Source organism: Spermophilus citellus (assembly GCF_964194105.1).
Source record: "Spermophilus citellus genome assembly, chromosome: 19".
In the NCBI taxonomy this organism is placed as follows: Eukaryota; Metazoa; Chordata; class Mammalia; order Rodentia; family Sciuridae; genus Spermophilus; species Spermophilus citellus.
Genome location: NC_138201.1, coordinates 22,250,931 through 22,268,464, shown reverse-complemented (window position 1 = coordinate 22,268,464; position 17,534 = coordinate 22,250,931). Strand labels below are relative to the sequence as shown.

The following is a 17,534-nucleotide window of genomic DNA, read 5'->3' as shown; positions in this document are numbered from 1 at the left end:
GCATTTTTCACACATGTAGGGCTTTTCTCCAGTATGAATCCTCTGGTGTTGAGTTAGTGAGGATCTTTGATTAAAAGCTTTGCCACATTCTTTACATTTGTAGGGCTTCTCTCCAGTATGGATTATCTGGTGTTTGGTAAGGGATGAAAGATCCTTAAAGGTTTTGCTACATTCTGTACACTTGTAGGGCTTCTCTCCAGTATGGATTCTCTCATGTCGAATAAGGTTTGACCCCCGATTAAAAGCTTTGCCGCATTCTTTACACTTGTAGGGCTTTTCTCCCGTATGAACCCTCTCATGTCGAGTAATGTAGGATCTCTGACTAAAAGCTTTGCCACATTGCTGACAAGTGTAGGGCTTCTCTCCGGTGTGACTTCTCTGGTGTTGAGCAAGGTGTGATCTTTGTTTGAAAGCCTTGCCACATTCTTTACATGTGTAGGGTTTCTCTCCAGTATGAACCCTCTGGTGTTGAGTAAGGTAGGACCTTCGGATAAAAGCTTTGCCACATTCTTCACATTTGTAGGGCTTTCCTCTAGTATGAACACTGGGATGTGGACTGAGTTTGGGGAGTTTACTGAAAAGGTTGCCGTGTGCTTTACATTTGTAAGGCTTCTCTCTCAGAAGATTCCTTTGGTTTTGAGAAAGGGTCGAAGCATTATCGAAGGCTTTGGCACAGTTACATTCGGGGGCTCTCTCTCCGGTATGAATTCCCTGGTGTTGTGTAAAATGTGATCTTTGAGTAAAAGGTCTGCCATACTCTTTGCATCTGAAGGTCTTGTTACTGCCGTGCCATCTCAGGTGGTTAGAAAGGACAGAGCAAGTGCTAAGAGATTTGCCACATTCTTTCCATTTGGGGGGCTTTTCCATACCATGAATTCTCTGATGCTTGACGGGGGGCGATTCTGGGTTAAAGGTTTTGCCACCTTCTCGGTAGTCGTAGTTGTCACTTGTAAAGTATCTGAGGTGTGTAGACAGGGTGGAGCAATCCCATGGTTTGCTACACTCTTTGAATCTGCAGGGCTCTCTTTCAATGGGAATTCTCTCATATTGACTAAGACTGGCCGGATGAGAGAACACTCTTCCACCTTCCTCATGTTTGTAAGGCCTTTGTTCACTATGAATTCTTGGATGGGTCATAAGCCCAGAGGATTGGTGAAAGAGTTTCTCACATTTGCCATTGTGGTACAGGCTCTTTGCAAAATGGGTACACTGAGGATTTCTGGGATTGCAACCAATGCTCATGTTTTTAAGAATTTCACTACTTTCATATTTTTTCTCACCAATATAAACATACTGGTAATTACTTAGGTTAGACACCTGGGCAAGGGTGTGACTGGTTTCATTGCCTATGTAGCAGACATTCCAGAAATCAACATCCGAATTTTGATTAAGGAAGAATGGGTAAGGGTGGATATCCCCACAATTGTTATAATTGTAAGTTTGGGCACAAGAAGAAATTATTGTTTGATTGCAGAATAATGGACATCTTGTAAAGGAATGATCAAAGTGCTCTCTTTTAGAAATCTGTCCTTCACTTTTATATTTCTTTGCTAGAGAAATCATTGACTGAAAGTTTAAATCAACACTATATTTGAAATTGGCCAAGTTATAAACTGAAGCATACACAAGATCTCTTCTTAAATTTTCCAAATTTCCTTTCAGAGGAACTGTATGCTTCAAAAATTGGGTTGGCAGTACACTGGAAACATACAACTCCTCAAAAGCAACGGGCATGAGCTGAATTCTTTTCTGAGATATCAAATGTTCTTGATGTCCGTTGACAGTGAAATTTTTATTATGGACAGTCGCTACTAATTGGCTTTCACCATTATAATATGATTTCAGACCGTCACTCTCACTCTCATTTTCCCATAATTTTCTTGGTTGTAAATAGTCAAGGTCACAATTTCCGTATCTTCTCTTTATCACTTTTTTAAATAAATCTTTTATGCCGTGCTCTGGTGAAAACTGGTGGATATGTTGAGAGGTCATGGCTGAAATAAATGAGAAGAATTATTTTACCGATGAGACAGGAATGAATGTATTTTGCAAACATCGTATGTAATTAAAGCAAAGTTAGTACATCAGCAGGGTAGCAGAATAATAAACCTAAGGTCTTCATTCCTCCAGAAATATAAAAACTAAATAAAAATGTACAGAAAAAAATGACTCTGGGAGAACTACCACAAACGTCTGAGAGTTGACAGTATCCAGAATGAGTACGTTACTAAGGAGAGTAATACAGGATAGGGAAGTAACCTATGCTGGTTTTCTCAACCTCTGCCTTTTCCCCTCCACAATACAGCATTGTGCACTGAGGAAAAATCTACCCAACTCCCTTCTCTGCCAGTAGACAATGGGAAATGGGAAATACAGGTGAACATTTTGATTTTCTTGGGGACTGTCTAAAAACTAGTTTCTCTCTACCATGACACAGAGACCTGGAGGTCAGAGGTAGATTTTGAATTATAACACCACAGATATTTAACAGGGATACAGTCTATGGGCTCTTAAGAAGAGATATAAACCAATCTTAAATAAACAAAACAAAGATTTTTTTAAAAATTTTTATATGGTGCTGAGGATCAAACCCAGTGCCACATGTGTTCGAGGGCAAGTGCTCTACCACAGAGTCACAGCCCCAGACCCTAAACAAATTTTTTTAATGGGAAAAATACACACGATACACACGTGATAACACTCTGCCAGTGTTATCTAAATGAAGACAACTCCCAGAGATCAAGACAAATGACTTGCTTTTACTATTTTTTAAATTTTTGTCATTTACTGATTTACTTCATTTACAAATTAAGTTTTATGCATTTACTGAGTATATCATGGCATTTCAAAGTACATATACATAGTAAATAATTGAATCTAGTGAAATAACACTTGCATTATTCCATATAATTAACATTTTAGTGCTAAAAATTGCATTTATTCTATTAGCATTTATCCAGAATACAATACATTACGCTCACCATATGATACTCTTGACTTTCTTATGTCCATTAAAATAAAATTTTGCAGACTTCAACCAACAGTCCCCCTACATTCCACAAAATATCGTACCTGGTAGCCACCATTTTACTCTCTGCATTTCTGAGTTCCCACTGAGAGTCAGATGCTGCTGCCACTGATTTTCTGTGTTTGCCTTATTTCATTTTATGCAAAGTCCTGCATATTCATCCCATATCACCTTATATAACAGGACATCTCTTTTTATAAGTAAGAAGAGAAATTAATTGTGTATTGATTCCATATTTTAAATAAGGCTAAATAGTAACCGATTGTATATCAATGCCAAATTTGTACTTATTCAACCATTGATAGGGACATAGTTTGAGTCTGTGCCTAGACTACTGGGAAAATGCTTGCATTGAACACAGTCGTGGAAACATCTCTTCAACATCCTAATCTAATCTCTTTTGGATACATATTCTGGATCACATCTTTCTACTATTGGTTTTTTTATGTGGTGCTTGGGATTAAGCCCAATGGTGCTGTACCAGAGCTTCAACACCAGCCTTCTAAAAATTGGTCAATTTGAGATGTGGTGCCACTAAGTTGCTGTGATGCCTCAAACCTGAAATCCACGTGCACATCAGCTGTGTTTACAAGCAAGTGTGTTTACACTGTGTCTGGCCTCTTTTTGATTTATTTAGTAACTTCCTTACTGTTTCCCAAATGACTATATCAATCTTCTGTTGGCTGGTTTTCTACCCACCAATCAATTAAAAAACAGCACAGCACATAAAGACAAAAAATTAAACATTAGAAATTGAATAGTAGCAAAGTTATGCATGACCCAAAGTCCAAAGAGCACTAAATAACCTTTTTCAAGAATTTTGGTAAAAAAAAAAAAATCAAAATGCAGAAAACTGAATTAAAATCAAACAAAAATTTTTAAAAGGAAAAAAAAGCTGATATTGTGCACATGAAGAATTCTTTATGAAACAGCGTGTGAGGTTGTCAGGAAAGGTGGTTCACAGCGCAACCCCAGCGCCATGGGAGGCTGCACCCAAGGAATCACAAGTAAATGAGCCAATGAGGGAGTTTGGTGGCTATTGTTTTTTCAAATCAATAAAGGTAAGGTATTTTGCAAAATCTATATAAAGATAAATCTTAAGTACACTTTGTTAACTTAAATAAGTCACTAACAAGAAGATAAATACTGCAAAATTCTACTTATGAGATCTAAACCTGGGAGATTATCTGAGCAGGAAGGAGATTGCTGTTTGTGATGGGGAGAGACAGACATGGAGCTTGTTTTCATAATTGAATGTTTGCTTTGTGAGATAAAAACTTTCTAGGGATTTTGCATAACAACTTGAATTAATATTACTGAACAGTATACTCAAAATATTTAAGATACTATTGTTTTATATTGTGTAATTTTGATCAGCATTAAAATTCAAACAATATGTAAAACATAAACAAAATTGCAATATTTTTGAAAGCTACCTTTAAAATGTTATGGTCTTGGGCTGGGGTTGTGGCTCAGAGGAAAAGCACTCGCCTAGCATGCGTGAGGCACTGAGTTCGATCCCTAGCACCACATAAAAATTAACTAAAGGTATTGTGTCCACCTACAACTAAAAAAATAAATAAATGCTTAAAAAAATAAAATGCTATGGTCTTTGTCCTAAACTTAATAACAGATGTGTCCACATATAGATGACGGGCATGACTGTAATCCCAGCTACAGGAATTCTGAGGCAGGAGAATTGCAAATTCAAGGTCTTCCTCAGCAACTTAGTGAGAACATCTCTCCAAATAAAAATTAAAAGAAACTAGGGATATAGCTACATAGATTGAATTATAAATAAATAAATAAACAAATAAAATAAAAACAAAATAGGCAACCCCCCCCAAAAAAGCCAAGTGTAATGTTTATACAAACAAATACAAACATGTATAATTTTATATTCAAGGATAATGCATATCTTAAGTTCAACTTGCACTGCCCTAATTTGTCAAAGAATGGAAACTGCCACCTAATTATAAAATGCAGGTGAAAGACAAAAATGTTATTAACAGATGTGAGAAAAAGTCCTCTATAAGACACAAGAAACAAAAATGAAATTAACCACAAAAAATTCTGAATAACCACAGATGCATGATTTTACACACCCTTTTACGTAACCACAATTTCCACCTGTGACTGTGTATCCTCAAAGATCAGCCATTATCAATCACTGATATTCATCTCATGGCAGAACAAATTCACAGAAAATCCATCCTAAGAATTCATAAAGAACTCTGGTAAGGAAATTTTAATGAATAAACACAGAGATGATATGACAGAAACAGCTTTGGGATATTAATATACTACAACCGCTTGGCTAGACATCTTCAGAAATGTGCACATTCCCTAGAGACCCTCAGGTAATGGAAAAGCTGTCATATGCTGACCGTCACAACCAAAGAGAAGTGTTTTGGCTGCTAACTTGAAAGTAGGAGAATACCACTGAAGGGACAGATTTTAAGAATTTGAAAGCATGATAAACATACAACCGTATGTGTCCTATGACAGCAAGAAAAATCAACCTAAGCTTCTGAAAAATCATTTCTGTTGCATGCTTACTTCTCAACCAACAGTTTCAACTGTGACTTCCTCCTTAACCTTTACAACCCCCAACTGAGTCCTCTGTCTCCATTTCCAACCACATGGGTATATATGGCTACTCCTTGTCTCCGCAAATCCAGGGCTCCTTCCTTTGCTCCTGAGAAAGGTGTTCCGTTTTGGCTTAGAGACATTAAGATTTAGTGATTGAAAAATAAAATAATGACTATCTGTTGGAAATCTTCTTATACCTACTGATGTTTATATTCTAGAACTGTGCAGATACACACACACACACACACACACACACACACATGTTGAGAGCCACAGCCGAAGGGGCCCCAGCAAACTTTCAGCTGCCAGCTAATGATTGGCTCACAGCAGCCCCAGCAAACTTCCAGCTGCCAGCTGATGATTGGCTCACAGCGGCCCCAGCAAACTTCCAGCTGCCAGCTGATTGGCTCCTCTGCAGTGATGCTCATTGGGCTGTTTCCCCGCCCTTTCAGACCAGGAGCTGCTCATTGGGGGACTTTTTTTTGGCTCTGCCCATGCGACCCAGCCAATTGGCCTCAAGAGCAGGAGGAGTGGGGGGGGGGGCGTTGAGAGGCTTGTGGGAAGCGGATGGTGGCAGTTGGGCTCTGAGGTAATTCCTGAAGAGCTCCTGTGCAGCGTGTGTTCTAAAAATAAAGTTCCTTTCTGCTTGATAAGTGGCTCGTGAATTGTGCCCAGCCAGACTGCGGCACACATATATACATATGTATATATCATATATCTGGAAAATAATTTTCTAGCATTTCTACTTACCATATGTAACATCTGGAAAATATTTTTCTAGCATTTCTACTTACCATATGTAACTAATATATATTTATAAGTCATAAACATAATTTATATGTAACGATAACACGTATTATTTATAATATCTATACGATATGTAACATTTAATTGTAACATATTATATATGACTTATATATATGATTTATATATAGTAAATAATATATATAATATTATATGTAATAGAAATTCTAAAAAATATATTCTTGCAAACTGACCCATTACAATTTTTAGGAAGAAATTTTAACATACAGATCCTGAGATCTATTTGCAAGTATCAGAGTAAAGGAATCAAATCAAAGTAAAGGGAAGAAATTGGACTGTGACTTGTAGACCATGACACCTTGTGTCACGGTCACTACATATACCAGTAATCTAAAATGAAGGACCTAGATCATCTGAAGAAAGGGAGAGAGGAAAGATTAGTGGAGATGTCACTGACATTACAAACCACAAGCTGTCCAAACGTCTTTCTTGAAAGCGAGAATCTTAAACTCATTCATACAGAGCAAAAGCTCCCCACAACTATTCTGCAGAGGAAGGAAATTAGATACTGATAACTAGAAATCCTGAAGCCTCACCTAGGAAGACCAGGTTGTGGTAGTTCTCGGACATCACATCTTGGTATAAGGTCCGCTGAGCAGGCTGCAGACACTCCCACTCCTCTTCAGAGAAGTCAATGGCCACATCCCTGAACGTCAAATGTTCCTGAAATAAGAACGGGGCAAATAAACAGCACGCTGACCACGTGATCGTTGACACAGCTTAAAGTGAGAGGGAAGCAGAAAGAACAGTAGAAGTGGCTCTCATATAGATGGGTGACTTCATTATTCAGTGAGTCGCTTTTACAACACAGTCTATTATTCAACTGAAAGAGAGCGACATATTTCCCAAAGGGGTGGCATCTGCTGCACTTGATAAAATGTGAAATTAAGGCATCCACCCAAGAGCATACATCTTCATTCATTTTGTGTTTTATAAGAGACATTTGTATGTTTATCAGATGAAAAAGGAATGGTAAGAAGGATGCTTCTCAAATTTTAATTCTGCGACCACAAACTGAGAGATATTACTAAAACATAGACTCGGTGGTTCTGGGATGGCACCTGATTTTCTAAACATGTGGCAAGCTCTCTAGGGACTCGAGGACAGTGGTACAAGAGAAACGACTAGACACTGATGGAAAAACTTATTGATGAATTTGAGTTCAGCTATTTTAAGGGAATTTTTATTTCCATTAAAGTAGCAAGTAGCAACATTTAAGTCATCTAATGTAAGGCCACCTTCCACCTCCTCCCCCTGAATCTGGTTGCTTTGTGCATATTTTCTTAGGTTTGAAATCCTACTAAGAAAATACATTTAATGTTTTGGGACAGGCTATATGGGCAAGGACCCAACAGACTTGTGAGAAATGCTTCTCCCATGGGGACACCCGCATCTGTGCCTATCAGGAGTTGCTGAGCACAGCACGTTTGGCAACGCAAGATGATGATTCTTAAAGAGTGTAAAATTATTCTCTTTGGTTCCCATGTTTCTTGGGCAATGTACCTTGTCAGAGACTGTCTAGACGTGTTAGTAACCATTCTCTAACTTGTGCTCAACGAGGGTCATTGCTGGCTTGTTGCTATGCCAACCTGGAAAGTCCTGTGGGAAATACCAATGTACCCCTTGCATTGTCTCGCTGACCGCCCAATCGGCTTCTGTACCCCTCAACCTGGATGTGGCTTTTGCCATTAAAGTCCCTGAGAGGCTCAGGAACACCTTGCAGAGACAGTTATGGGTCCTGTGGAGAGCAGTGGCCGGTTGACCAGCTAAAGACTCTCCAATTGGGACAAAATGGACTGGTATGTTTTCTGAGCCATCTGCCCCATGACATTAGCACTTACGTAAACAAGTGTTCTCAAGGTGACAAACCTATGGAACAGTAGTGTGACCTGTGTAACAGACACACAAATCCCAAAGGGAAAGTCAAGATATCTCGGCACCATGGCCATTCTCCCACCCCTAGTTTGACTTACTGAAGGACACTGTGGACTCTGGTCCACCCTCACAGCTGTGGCTTTTCCTTGAAGGAAATCCAGGGACAAGAATGATTCTGCATTTCCCTCTCAACACCAGTACCCAATTTGTGAGCCACCAAGTATCTGTGTCTCTGTGAGATGGAGACCAAGGGGGACATATTTGTTGAGAGCCACAGCCAAGTCGGGATGGTGCCTGGCATTTTGCCAGAAGGAGTGGTTGAGAAGTGACACCAGCAAGCCATTGGGATGACGGTGATTAAGTTAAGCTGTGTATAATTACTGGGATGGTGACTGATTGCTGTAACTGGATGATGCTAGATTGGGGCACGCTGTGTATTCAGTTGTGTATATAAACCTCTGCTGTCCAGCAATAAGGCGGCTCCTGCTACCTCAAGGGCCCGCTACTTTTGAGTTCCCGTTGGTTCTTGCAGAGTTTCCGGGGAGTTCTAGAGAGTTCCCGTGGGGTTCGGGCAATAAAGTAGTTCCTGTTTGAACCTACAAGTGGCTCGTGACCTCCCGGTTATTTTGTGCCCAGCCAGAATGCAGCACATATTCATGTCCCAAGAGGTTACGTGTGTAGACCAAATGGATAATGGGAGATTTGGCTAAGCCTCCAAATAACCAACTTTTCCCAAATTCCCGCTCTCATCATTTATCTATCCTCTGGGAAGAGTGAGTAGGGGGCTGATGGTCTACGGACAATTCATTCCTCTGAAGATGTCAGAAGGCAGACATTTGCTCAATGAAGTTCAAAAACAGCCCCCGAGGTGACCTGGGTGAAATGATTTTCCCATTTAAAGGGCATCTCAAGAAAGTTGATGGCACCCTCCAAAACAAGTACCAAGGTAAAAGAGATGGGAACTCGCCATGATCTACTCCCAGCACGGCACCCCAGATGCTTCAACAGATTGCTTGGTGTTTCCTGTTGGCTTGTCTTTCATTTTTTTTTAATATATTTTTTAGTTGCTGATGGACCTTTATTTATTTATTTACATGCATCGCTGAGAACCAAACCCAGTGCCTCCCACATGCAAGGCGAGAAGTGCGCTACCACTGAACCCTGGCCCCCAGCCCTTTGCTTCTATTTTTTGGGACAACAGAATCCACAGATTTGTTGCATGGTTCATTTTGGTGACAAGAAGCATGGTTCACAGAAACTTGTGTTGCAACAAAGAACTCCAGTTTCTTCTATGAGAATAACTCAACTTCCTTCCCTAGAATCAGTACTTTTCGGTTCACATCTCCAGAGGCTGGGATGGAGCCCCAGGACTCTTCTGCCATGGCATGATCTGCATCTCACGGCTTCTGAGGGTCCCTCCTCTCGCCCAGAGGAAGCTGCTCCCATCAAGCATCACCTTCGTCCCAATGCCAGCTCAGACCTTGTATGAATTCCCTTTCTCAGGATCAGGCGCAGGGAGGGTCTGGGCATTCTGGGTCATCCACCACCACCACCACCACTCACCCCACTAGAGAGCGGCTCTGATTTGATGTTGATTGGAGACATTTTCTTTGTTTGGCCTCAAAGATTTGGTGGCATGGTCAACAGTAAGCCCGACATGGTACGTGTTGTACGCTTTGAAAAAAAAATTAAAACTGTAGTCGTAAAAATCTTCTTGGGAAAGATTAGCTGGATAATGAGTTGTTGGGTTTGGGTGGAGAGTTTCAGGGTTTGTTTGGGATGAACAGAGATCTTTTTGAACACTAAACTTCAGGACTGAGTCCTGTTTGGGAAACATGATGTCCCACAGGAAGTACCAAGTCCACAGGTTCATATGTCAGTTTTTAAAAAGTCGAGTTTCAGAAAACACAGTTGTGTCCATCTGGCGTTGACCTTTAGCATCCTATGTGAATAACTCACTGTTGCAGCCTAGATTTGCTTAGGAAAGAAATCACATCATATAAAGTTAAAACATTAAGTACTTGGGCAAACTGGAATTAGATGGCACCAAGATTTTACAAAAGGCGCTAGAAAAACAAAATTCAGTGAGTAGCCTGTTGGATTCATAGTCCACAAGGAAACTGGTGAGAATAAATTCCGCCGTCTGGCTGGGCACAAAATAACTGAGGCGCCACAAAGCCTTGTAGGTTCAAACAGCAACTCTTTATTCCTGAACTCTCCCGGGCATTCTACACACACTTCCCGGGAATACACTCCTTCCACCGGGCTCTGCGTGCTCAGAACCCCACCCCCAAGAACTCAACAGGAACTCCAAAGTAGTGGGTGCCCGAGGCAGCAGGATCCACCCTAATCCTGGAGCCGCCCTATTCCCAGGAGGATCCACCCTAATCCCGGAGCCACCCTATTCCCAGAGCAGGGTCACCTTTCTACCATTCCCTCTAGCAAAATACCAGGTGTCATTCCAACTAAACTGTGGCTCTCAACAAATAAATACATGCCCAACTTGGGGAGTCCTCTCACTGTGAAGCCAGAGTTCCCCGTGGTTAATTCCTAAACAGTCAGAAGAAAGTTCTGAGCAGCTCAGGAAAAAAAAAAACAAAATCTGTGAGGTCCCCACTCCCTGGATTCCTTTTACCCAATGTCACATTCTTCCTCTCCCAGGGTCACAATTCTCACCAGTGAACAAACACATAGCTACACCTGCTTTAAGGTACTGACCGCTCATCTCTCTCTATTTTTTTTCCCGGCCACCACTTGTAATAACAAGCATGTGAATTTGCCAACACCAGCCAATTCCCTAACAATGGGTCATCCAATAATTCCATTTTGCCACTGGCTTGTAGAGATGTTGTAAGTTTTGGGCTCAAAATTGCAGCATTTCGCCCAATTGGGATGCAGGTTACAAGGCCCAAGGTATTGTCTGTAATTTTCATCAACTCCCTATAAACTGCAAATTCCCATTTTGTTTCCTTCAGAAACAATTAATTGAACAGGTTTTTCCCATCAGTTGTCAGATAAGAATATCTGCTAACCAAACATGGCTTCGATCTACCTCCCTCACGCCTGCCTCATGAAGTTCAACCCCCTCAGCCTGAGCCAACACACACTCTGTTCCTTGTCCCTTCCAAGTACACACTGGCTTCACGGTAAAGGATTCTCTGGTCTTATATTTGAGTTTTTTTCATGGTTCTGGAGATTTAACCCAGGGGCCTTTCAGCACTGAGCTGTCCCCCCTGGCCACACAGATGAAGAATGCGGTCTCTGAGGGACAGGACTTCAGTTCAAAGTCCTGCTGGGCTGTCTTATGTCAGGGACTTAAATTTTTTTTTTTACTTTGGTTAATGACAGGCTAGCAAAAGGGATAACTGTGGGAGTCATGACTGAATAAAGGAACCATTATGCAATATGTAAATGACTGCTCACAGCCAAGAACCAAGAATCAGGTGTCTCGTAAGAAGGCTCTGGTTTGTAAAAGATGGTGGAATGAGGTGGACATCGTACCCTAAGTACATGTATGAAGACGCGAATGGTAGGAATATTCTTTGTGTACATAAGAGACATGAAAATTTGTGCTGTGTGTGTGTTCTATGAATTGTAACGCATTCTGCTCTCATGTATAACAAATTAGAATAATTTTTTCTTAAAAAAAGCTCAGGTTTGTTAAATAAATAAATAAAGTCCCCCGTGTGGGATTCCTGATTAGCCAATGAGCATGAATTTTGAAGTCATTATCAAAAGCAGAAGATCAAGTGCCTTAAAGAAGTCACGAACAACAGAATGTCATGTGGGCTCCTAGAAATGTCATGCTTCTGCCATTTGGGGGGTCCCTAATTTTGGACAGCTAAATGTCCATCTGCAGCCTGAAAATGAACAGATGTGAAATACTTTACTTGTACCCCTGGACACCAAGCTGTCTCAGAGCGGTTAGGAAGCCTCAAACAGCATCCGCCCTGGGCCTTAGGGCTCACACCAAGGTGTCTAAGGAAGGCACAGCCCTTCAAGTTCTCCTGCAAACACAGGAGACATACTGTGACAAGTAGCCTAATTGTCAAAAGACTTAACCACGCACTCCTGCCTCTGGGGGGTGGCTGCCACTTGTGAGTTACTTACTATAAGTTTGGGAAACACACTCAGGTCAACAGATAACTTCCTCATCAAGTGCTGGTCCTCATCACCAGAAGGACAGATGTCAGCCAGCCACAGGGAGGGCAGGGAGAGTCCAGGCTATCCAAATGTCAACAGAGAGAAACCAGGTCTGCCTTCCATCAAGCGACCTGTTGCCAGCAGATGGGATAAGAGACCAGAACCTGCTCAGAGAGCTGGGGGCTTCAGCAAGTTGGATTTGCTTGACACTGGGCCAGACGGGACCGCTTCACTGATAGAAGCCAGTCCAGCAACAACAGCCGGCGGACAGTGGGATACCCCAAAATCATGGATCAGACTTGAATAGCTGAGGCTTTGCTACTAAAAACATCAGCCCAAACTACTTTCTCTGACAACAGTTCTGACTGACCAAAGAAAAGAATATTATTTTTATATGTGGGGCTGAGGATCGAACCCAGTGCCTCAAGCATGCTAGGCAAGCGCTCTGCCACTGAGCCCCAGCCCCAGCCCCAGCCCCAGTCTCAACTCCAGCCTCAGCACCAGCCTCAGCCCCAGCCTCAACTCCAGCCTCAGCCCCAGCCTCAACACCAGCCTCAACTCCAGCCTCAGCACCAGCCTCAGCCTCAGCCTCAGCCCCAGCCCCAGCCTCAACTCCAGCCTCAGCACCAGCCTCAGCCTCAGCCCCAGCCCCAGCCCCAGCCCCAGCCCCAGCCCCAACCCCAGCCTCAGCACCAGCCTCAGCCTCAGCCCCAGCCTCAACTCCAGCCCCAGCCCCAGCCTCAACTCCAGCCCCAGCCCCAGCCTAAACTCCAGCCTCAGCCCCAGCCCCAGCCTCAGCCCCAGCCTCAACTCCAGCCTCAGCACCAGCCCCAGCCCCAGCCCCAGCCTCAACTCCAGCCTCAGCACCAGCACCAGCCCCAGCCCCAGCCCCAGCCCCAGGCTCAACCCCAGCGTCAGCCCCAGCCTCAACTCCAGCCTCAGCACCAGCCTCAGCCTCAGCCTCAGCCCCAGCCCCAGCCCCAGCCCTAGCCTCAACTCCAGCCTCAGCACCAGCCTCAGCCTCAGTCCCAGCCTCAGCCCCAGCCTCAGTCCCAGCCCACCTCATTCTCCTTTTGACCTTTGAAGATTCCCTAGCTTGCTATTCATAAGATATAAATATTTAACCTAACATTAACATGTTTATACTAGATTATATTAACATTCTCTGATTTAATGAAATGTAAGATACTGAATGGCCTGAAAAAAAAAGTATTAATTTGTAATGTGGAAATAACTGCATCCATATGAATTTTATAAGGCTCGTTTTATTTTATTCTTTCAATTTTTTAAGAGAGAATTTTTTTAATATTTATTTTTCAGTTTTCAGTGGACACAACGTCTTTATTTTATTTTTATGTGGTGCTGAGGATCGAACCCAGCGGCCGGCACGTGCCAGGCAAGCGCGTTACCACTTGAGCCACATCCAAGGAGAATGTAAAACTACTGTGCCCACGCCTGGGTGGCTTATGACAAAATTATCCTTGGCACCAAGACAGGCAAGCTTTCTCTCTCCAAAGTGGGAGATCAACACTGGGAGTGGAATATAGTAATCCAGGAGCTCAGCCAAGACTCATCAAGCCTGCGTGTCACCAGGGTTGAGAGAGGTGACAGTGCCCCTTTGTGGTGATACCCACACATTCAGTGCCCTGAAACAGTCATACAGCAGGAGCACTATTTACATACCACTTCTAACACATCAACCTTTAAAAAATGTTAATTATTCTTCTTCATTTATAGTGTACATTCATATTAAAGCACAAATTTGATAGTTATACCCATGCCTTAGACACAATGATTTCTGCTTTTATACTTTTTATTTTATGCATGTTTGAGTGTGACAGTCTTCAAACTTTTTTTACAAAACTGAATTGCCTAATGGCTGGCTGCCTGATCTACTGATTAAGTAAACGTGTTCTGGTTCTTGGAGAGTACGAGGGTGCGAGACATCTTGCTAGGTGCTGAGGACACGTAACCTCAAGGAACTTAAAATTGAATGAGGCATCAAATCAACAAAGGCATATTATGATAGAAGAACGTGGGTAAAAAGGGATGTACCAAAATCCTTATAACCAGAAATAATCACATTTAATACATACGACAATGTATTGCTGAGTGCATCAGCCAGGGCAGTCAGCCGTTCACATACCCCCACTTAATTTTTATCCTATATAGTAGGATAAAAATTATTATTACCATCCCCACTGGACCGACCAGGAAACTGAGGCTCACAGAAGTCATGTGACTTGTCCAAGACCACAGTGCTCTTACAGGGCAGGGTTAGAAATTCAAACCCAGATCTGTCTGCCTGCAGAGCCCATACCACCAACCAACCAACCACAGGGCAAACTTGGGGTTCATCTCAGGAACTTCAATTCTCCCAAGTCTTACCACATTCCCAGGCCACAGACCCCTCCCTTTCATTTTTGACACTCACCTCTCAGATCACTGTCTCCTTTAGGTGTAATGGAGAGACCAGAATCGCGGACCCGCTCTGTCTCCATATCCTCTGAAATTGAGTTTATATTTCCTTGGAGTTTTATAGTATTATTTCCTTAATTTAGGTCTTTGGCCCATTTTGAGCTCGTGTATATGGAATGGAACTGGGCTCCAAGTTAATTATTTGCATGTAGAGATCTGATATTCCAGCACCACGTGTTCGGAAACTAGACATTCAAATTAGTTTACGAATGGGTTTATTGGTTCTATTCCATCATCCCACATTTCTGTCCTTCTGCCAGTACCATCCTCTCTTGATTACTGTGGATTTATGGCAAGTTTGGAATACAGAAGAAGCATGAGTCCTGCAAGTTTGCTTTTTTTTTTTTTTTTTCCATTCAAGATTGCTTGGGGGCCCTTGTGATTGATTCCTTGTGAATTTCAGAATCAGACTGTCGATTTCCATAAAGAAATACGTGGAGATCCTGATAGTGACTACGCTGGAATTTTAAATCAATATGTAAATGACTGGCGTCTTGACTTCCAAATCCAGGAACATTCGATTTCTCATCTTTTCTCAGATCTTTAATTTTTAAAATATGTCAGTGTAATTTTCATCATGTAATTTTTTCACTTGTTTGGGGAAATTTACTCCTGAACATCTTATTATATTTTCAGATGGACCTCTATGTTGAACCTCTCATGGGCTCAAGAGATTCTCCCAAAATAACCTCCCAAATACCTGAGACACAGCATGTGCTGCAATGAGCAGGTAATCTTTTTGTTGTTTTGAAATTATTGGAAAAAACAATTCTATTTCAGAAAACACTTGGACATTCTCGCTAGAAATACAGACTAATAGAGACATCATGAAAAACAATATGAGGGCTTGGGTTGTGGCTCAATGGTAGAGTGCTTGCCTAGCATGTGTGAGGCCCTGGGTTCAAATCTCAGCACCACATAGAGATAAATTAATAAATAAAATAAAATTTATTGGGCTGGGGCTGGGGTTCAGTGGTAGAGCACTCGCCTAGCATGCATGAGGCACTGGGTTCGATCCTCAGCACCACATAAAACTAAAATAAAGATATTGTGTCCACCTAAAACTAAAAAAAAAAAAATTGAAAAAAAATAAATAAAGGTATATCAACAATTTTTAAATATTTTTTTAAAAAATATGGGGTTTTTCAAGAAATTAAAACTAGAAATACCATATGACTCAGATATTTTTCTGAGCATATGCCTGGATTAGCCAGGGTCCTTAAGAAAAACAGAATTGATAGAATGCATACAATGAATACATATTGCAATATATAACATATATATGTAAATTATAGATATGTATTATTTATATAGTTATTATATAAATATATACATATTTGTATACATACAAATATATAAACATTCATGCATTCAATTCCATCTATCTTCCTTAACATTCCAGGATTTTATTTTTGCTCATGTCTGGGTGATACGCCACGATGAATATATAATACGCTTTCTGACAAATATATTAATTATTTGCTCGGCTCTACCACTGATTTTTTCCCCCTGTGTATGTATTGCTAAACTCACTGTTACACAACTTAAATTCCTACACCCAAAGAAACAACAAAAAAATATAGGAAACTGTCCTTCAGCCCAATTTTATCAAACTGAAAAGAAGCAATCCAAAACTTGAAAAAAAAAAAAAGAGAGAGAGAGAGAGAGATTATGTGTCTTTTACTTTATTAGTCAACGAGATAACAACATGTTGATTCTCTTTGTACCTGTCACACACTCAACTGATCTGGAGTGTCCAGTAGGTCATGTGACATTACCCAGGCTGTCATGGCGTTCTGCCAGGGGACCCCCAGAGGGTCCCTGACATGCACATTCTCTGCAAGCAAGCTGCATCTTGAGCAGTTGGTGTGGACTTGGGTGGTCGAATGCAAGTGAGGTGGAAGGGGTGAGGGGTTTGTGGGTGGGCAGATGGGGTTTGCTGACCAAGTCCTGTCCGTGATCACCTTTGAAAAGTACGCCCACTGCACACTTTACATTCTCGTGTGAATTCTGTGACAAAGGTAAAGCTCTCAAAAAGAAGTATGGGATTTAGGGATGTTATTAGATCTTCTAAAACGAAGCCATGTGTTCTAGATTTCAATATATATTATTTATAGGTAGTTATCACATAAATATATACATATTTGTATACATACAAATATATAAACATTCATGCATTCAGGTTTCCACAACTTTCTAAAAATTATTCCTAAGTATTCTGCTTTTGATATGATTGTCACTAAGATTGTTTTTAATTTCATTTTGAGTCTTTATTTTCTCATGTACAGAAACCACTGACGGATCTTGAATCTTGTTACTTTTCTGAGCTCACTTGCAGCTTCTAATAGCTTATGAATGAATTCCTACCTTGAAAATATCCACTTCAGAGATACTTCTATCTCATGCCTCATTTGGGAAAAAAAAAAAAAACACATAGAGGAGACAGTAAGAGAGAGAGAGAAGCAATTTCCAATGCCCCTTTACCTTGACCAAGGCAAAAATATTGGTGAGATCCTCAGCCAACCGTAGTCCCTACAAGTCACAAACCCAGACAACAAGCTGTCACAAACACACGTCCCCAAAGGATGACAGA

At 41.3% G+C, this 17,534-nt stretch overlaps 1 protein-coding gene across 1 annotated transcript in view; it reads right to left on the bottom strand.

Moving 5' to 3' along the window:
* Positions 1-869: 869 nt before the first annotated feature.
* LOC308638624 (zinc finger protein 519-like) overlaps positions 870-17,534 on the bottom strand; it is a gene marked incomplete at its 3' end in the record, with an annotated part of 28,179 nt that continues 11,514 nt past the window's right edge. Inside the window, exons 2-4 of the mRNA XM_081276244.1 lie at positions 6,982-7,108; positions 1,625-1,994; positions 870-958 (exon numbers count right to left, since the gene is read on the bottom strand). Coding sequence (XP_081132370.1) covers positions 870-958; positions 1,625-1,994; positions 6,982-7,108 — 586 coding nt within the window. The remainder of the gene's footprint in view (positions 959-1,624; positions 1,995-6,981; positions 7,109-17,534) is intronic.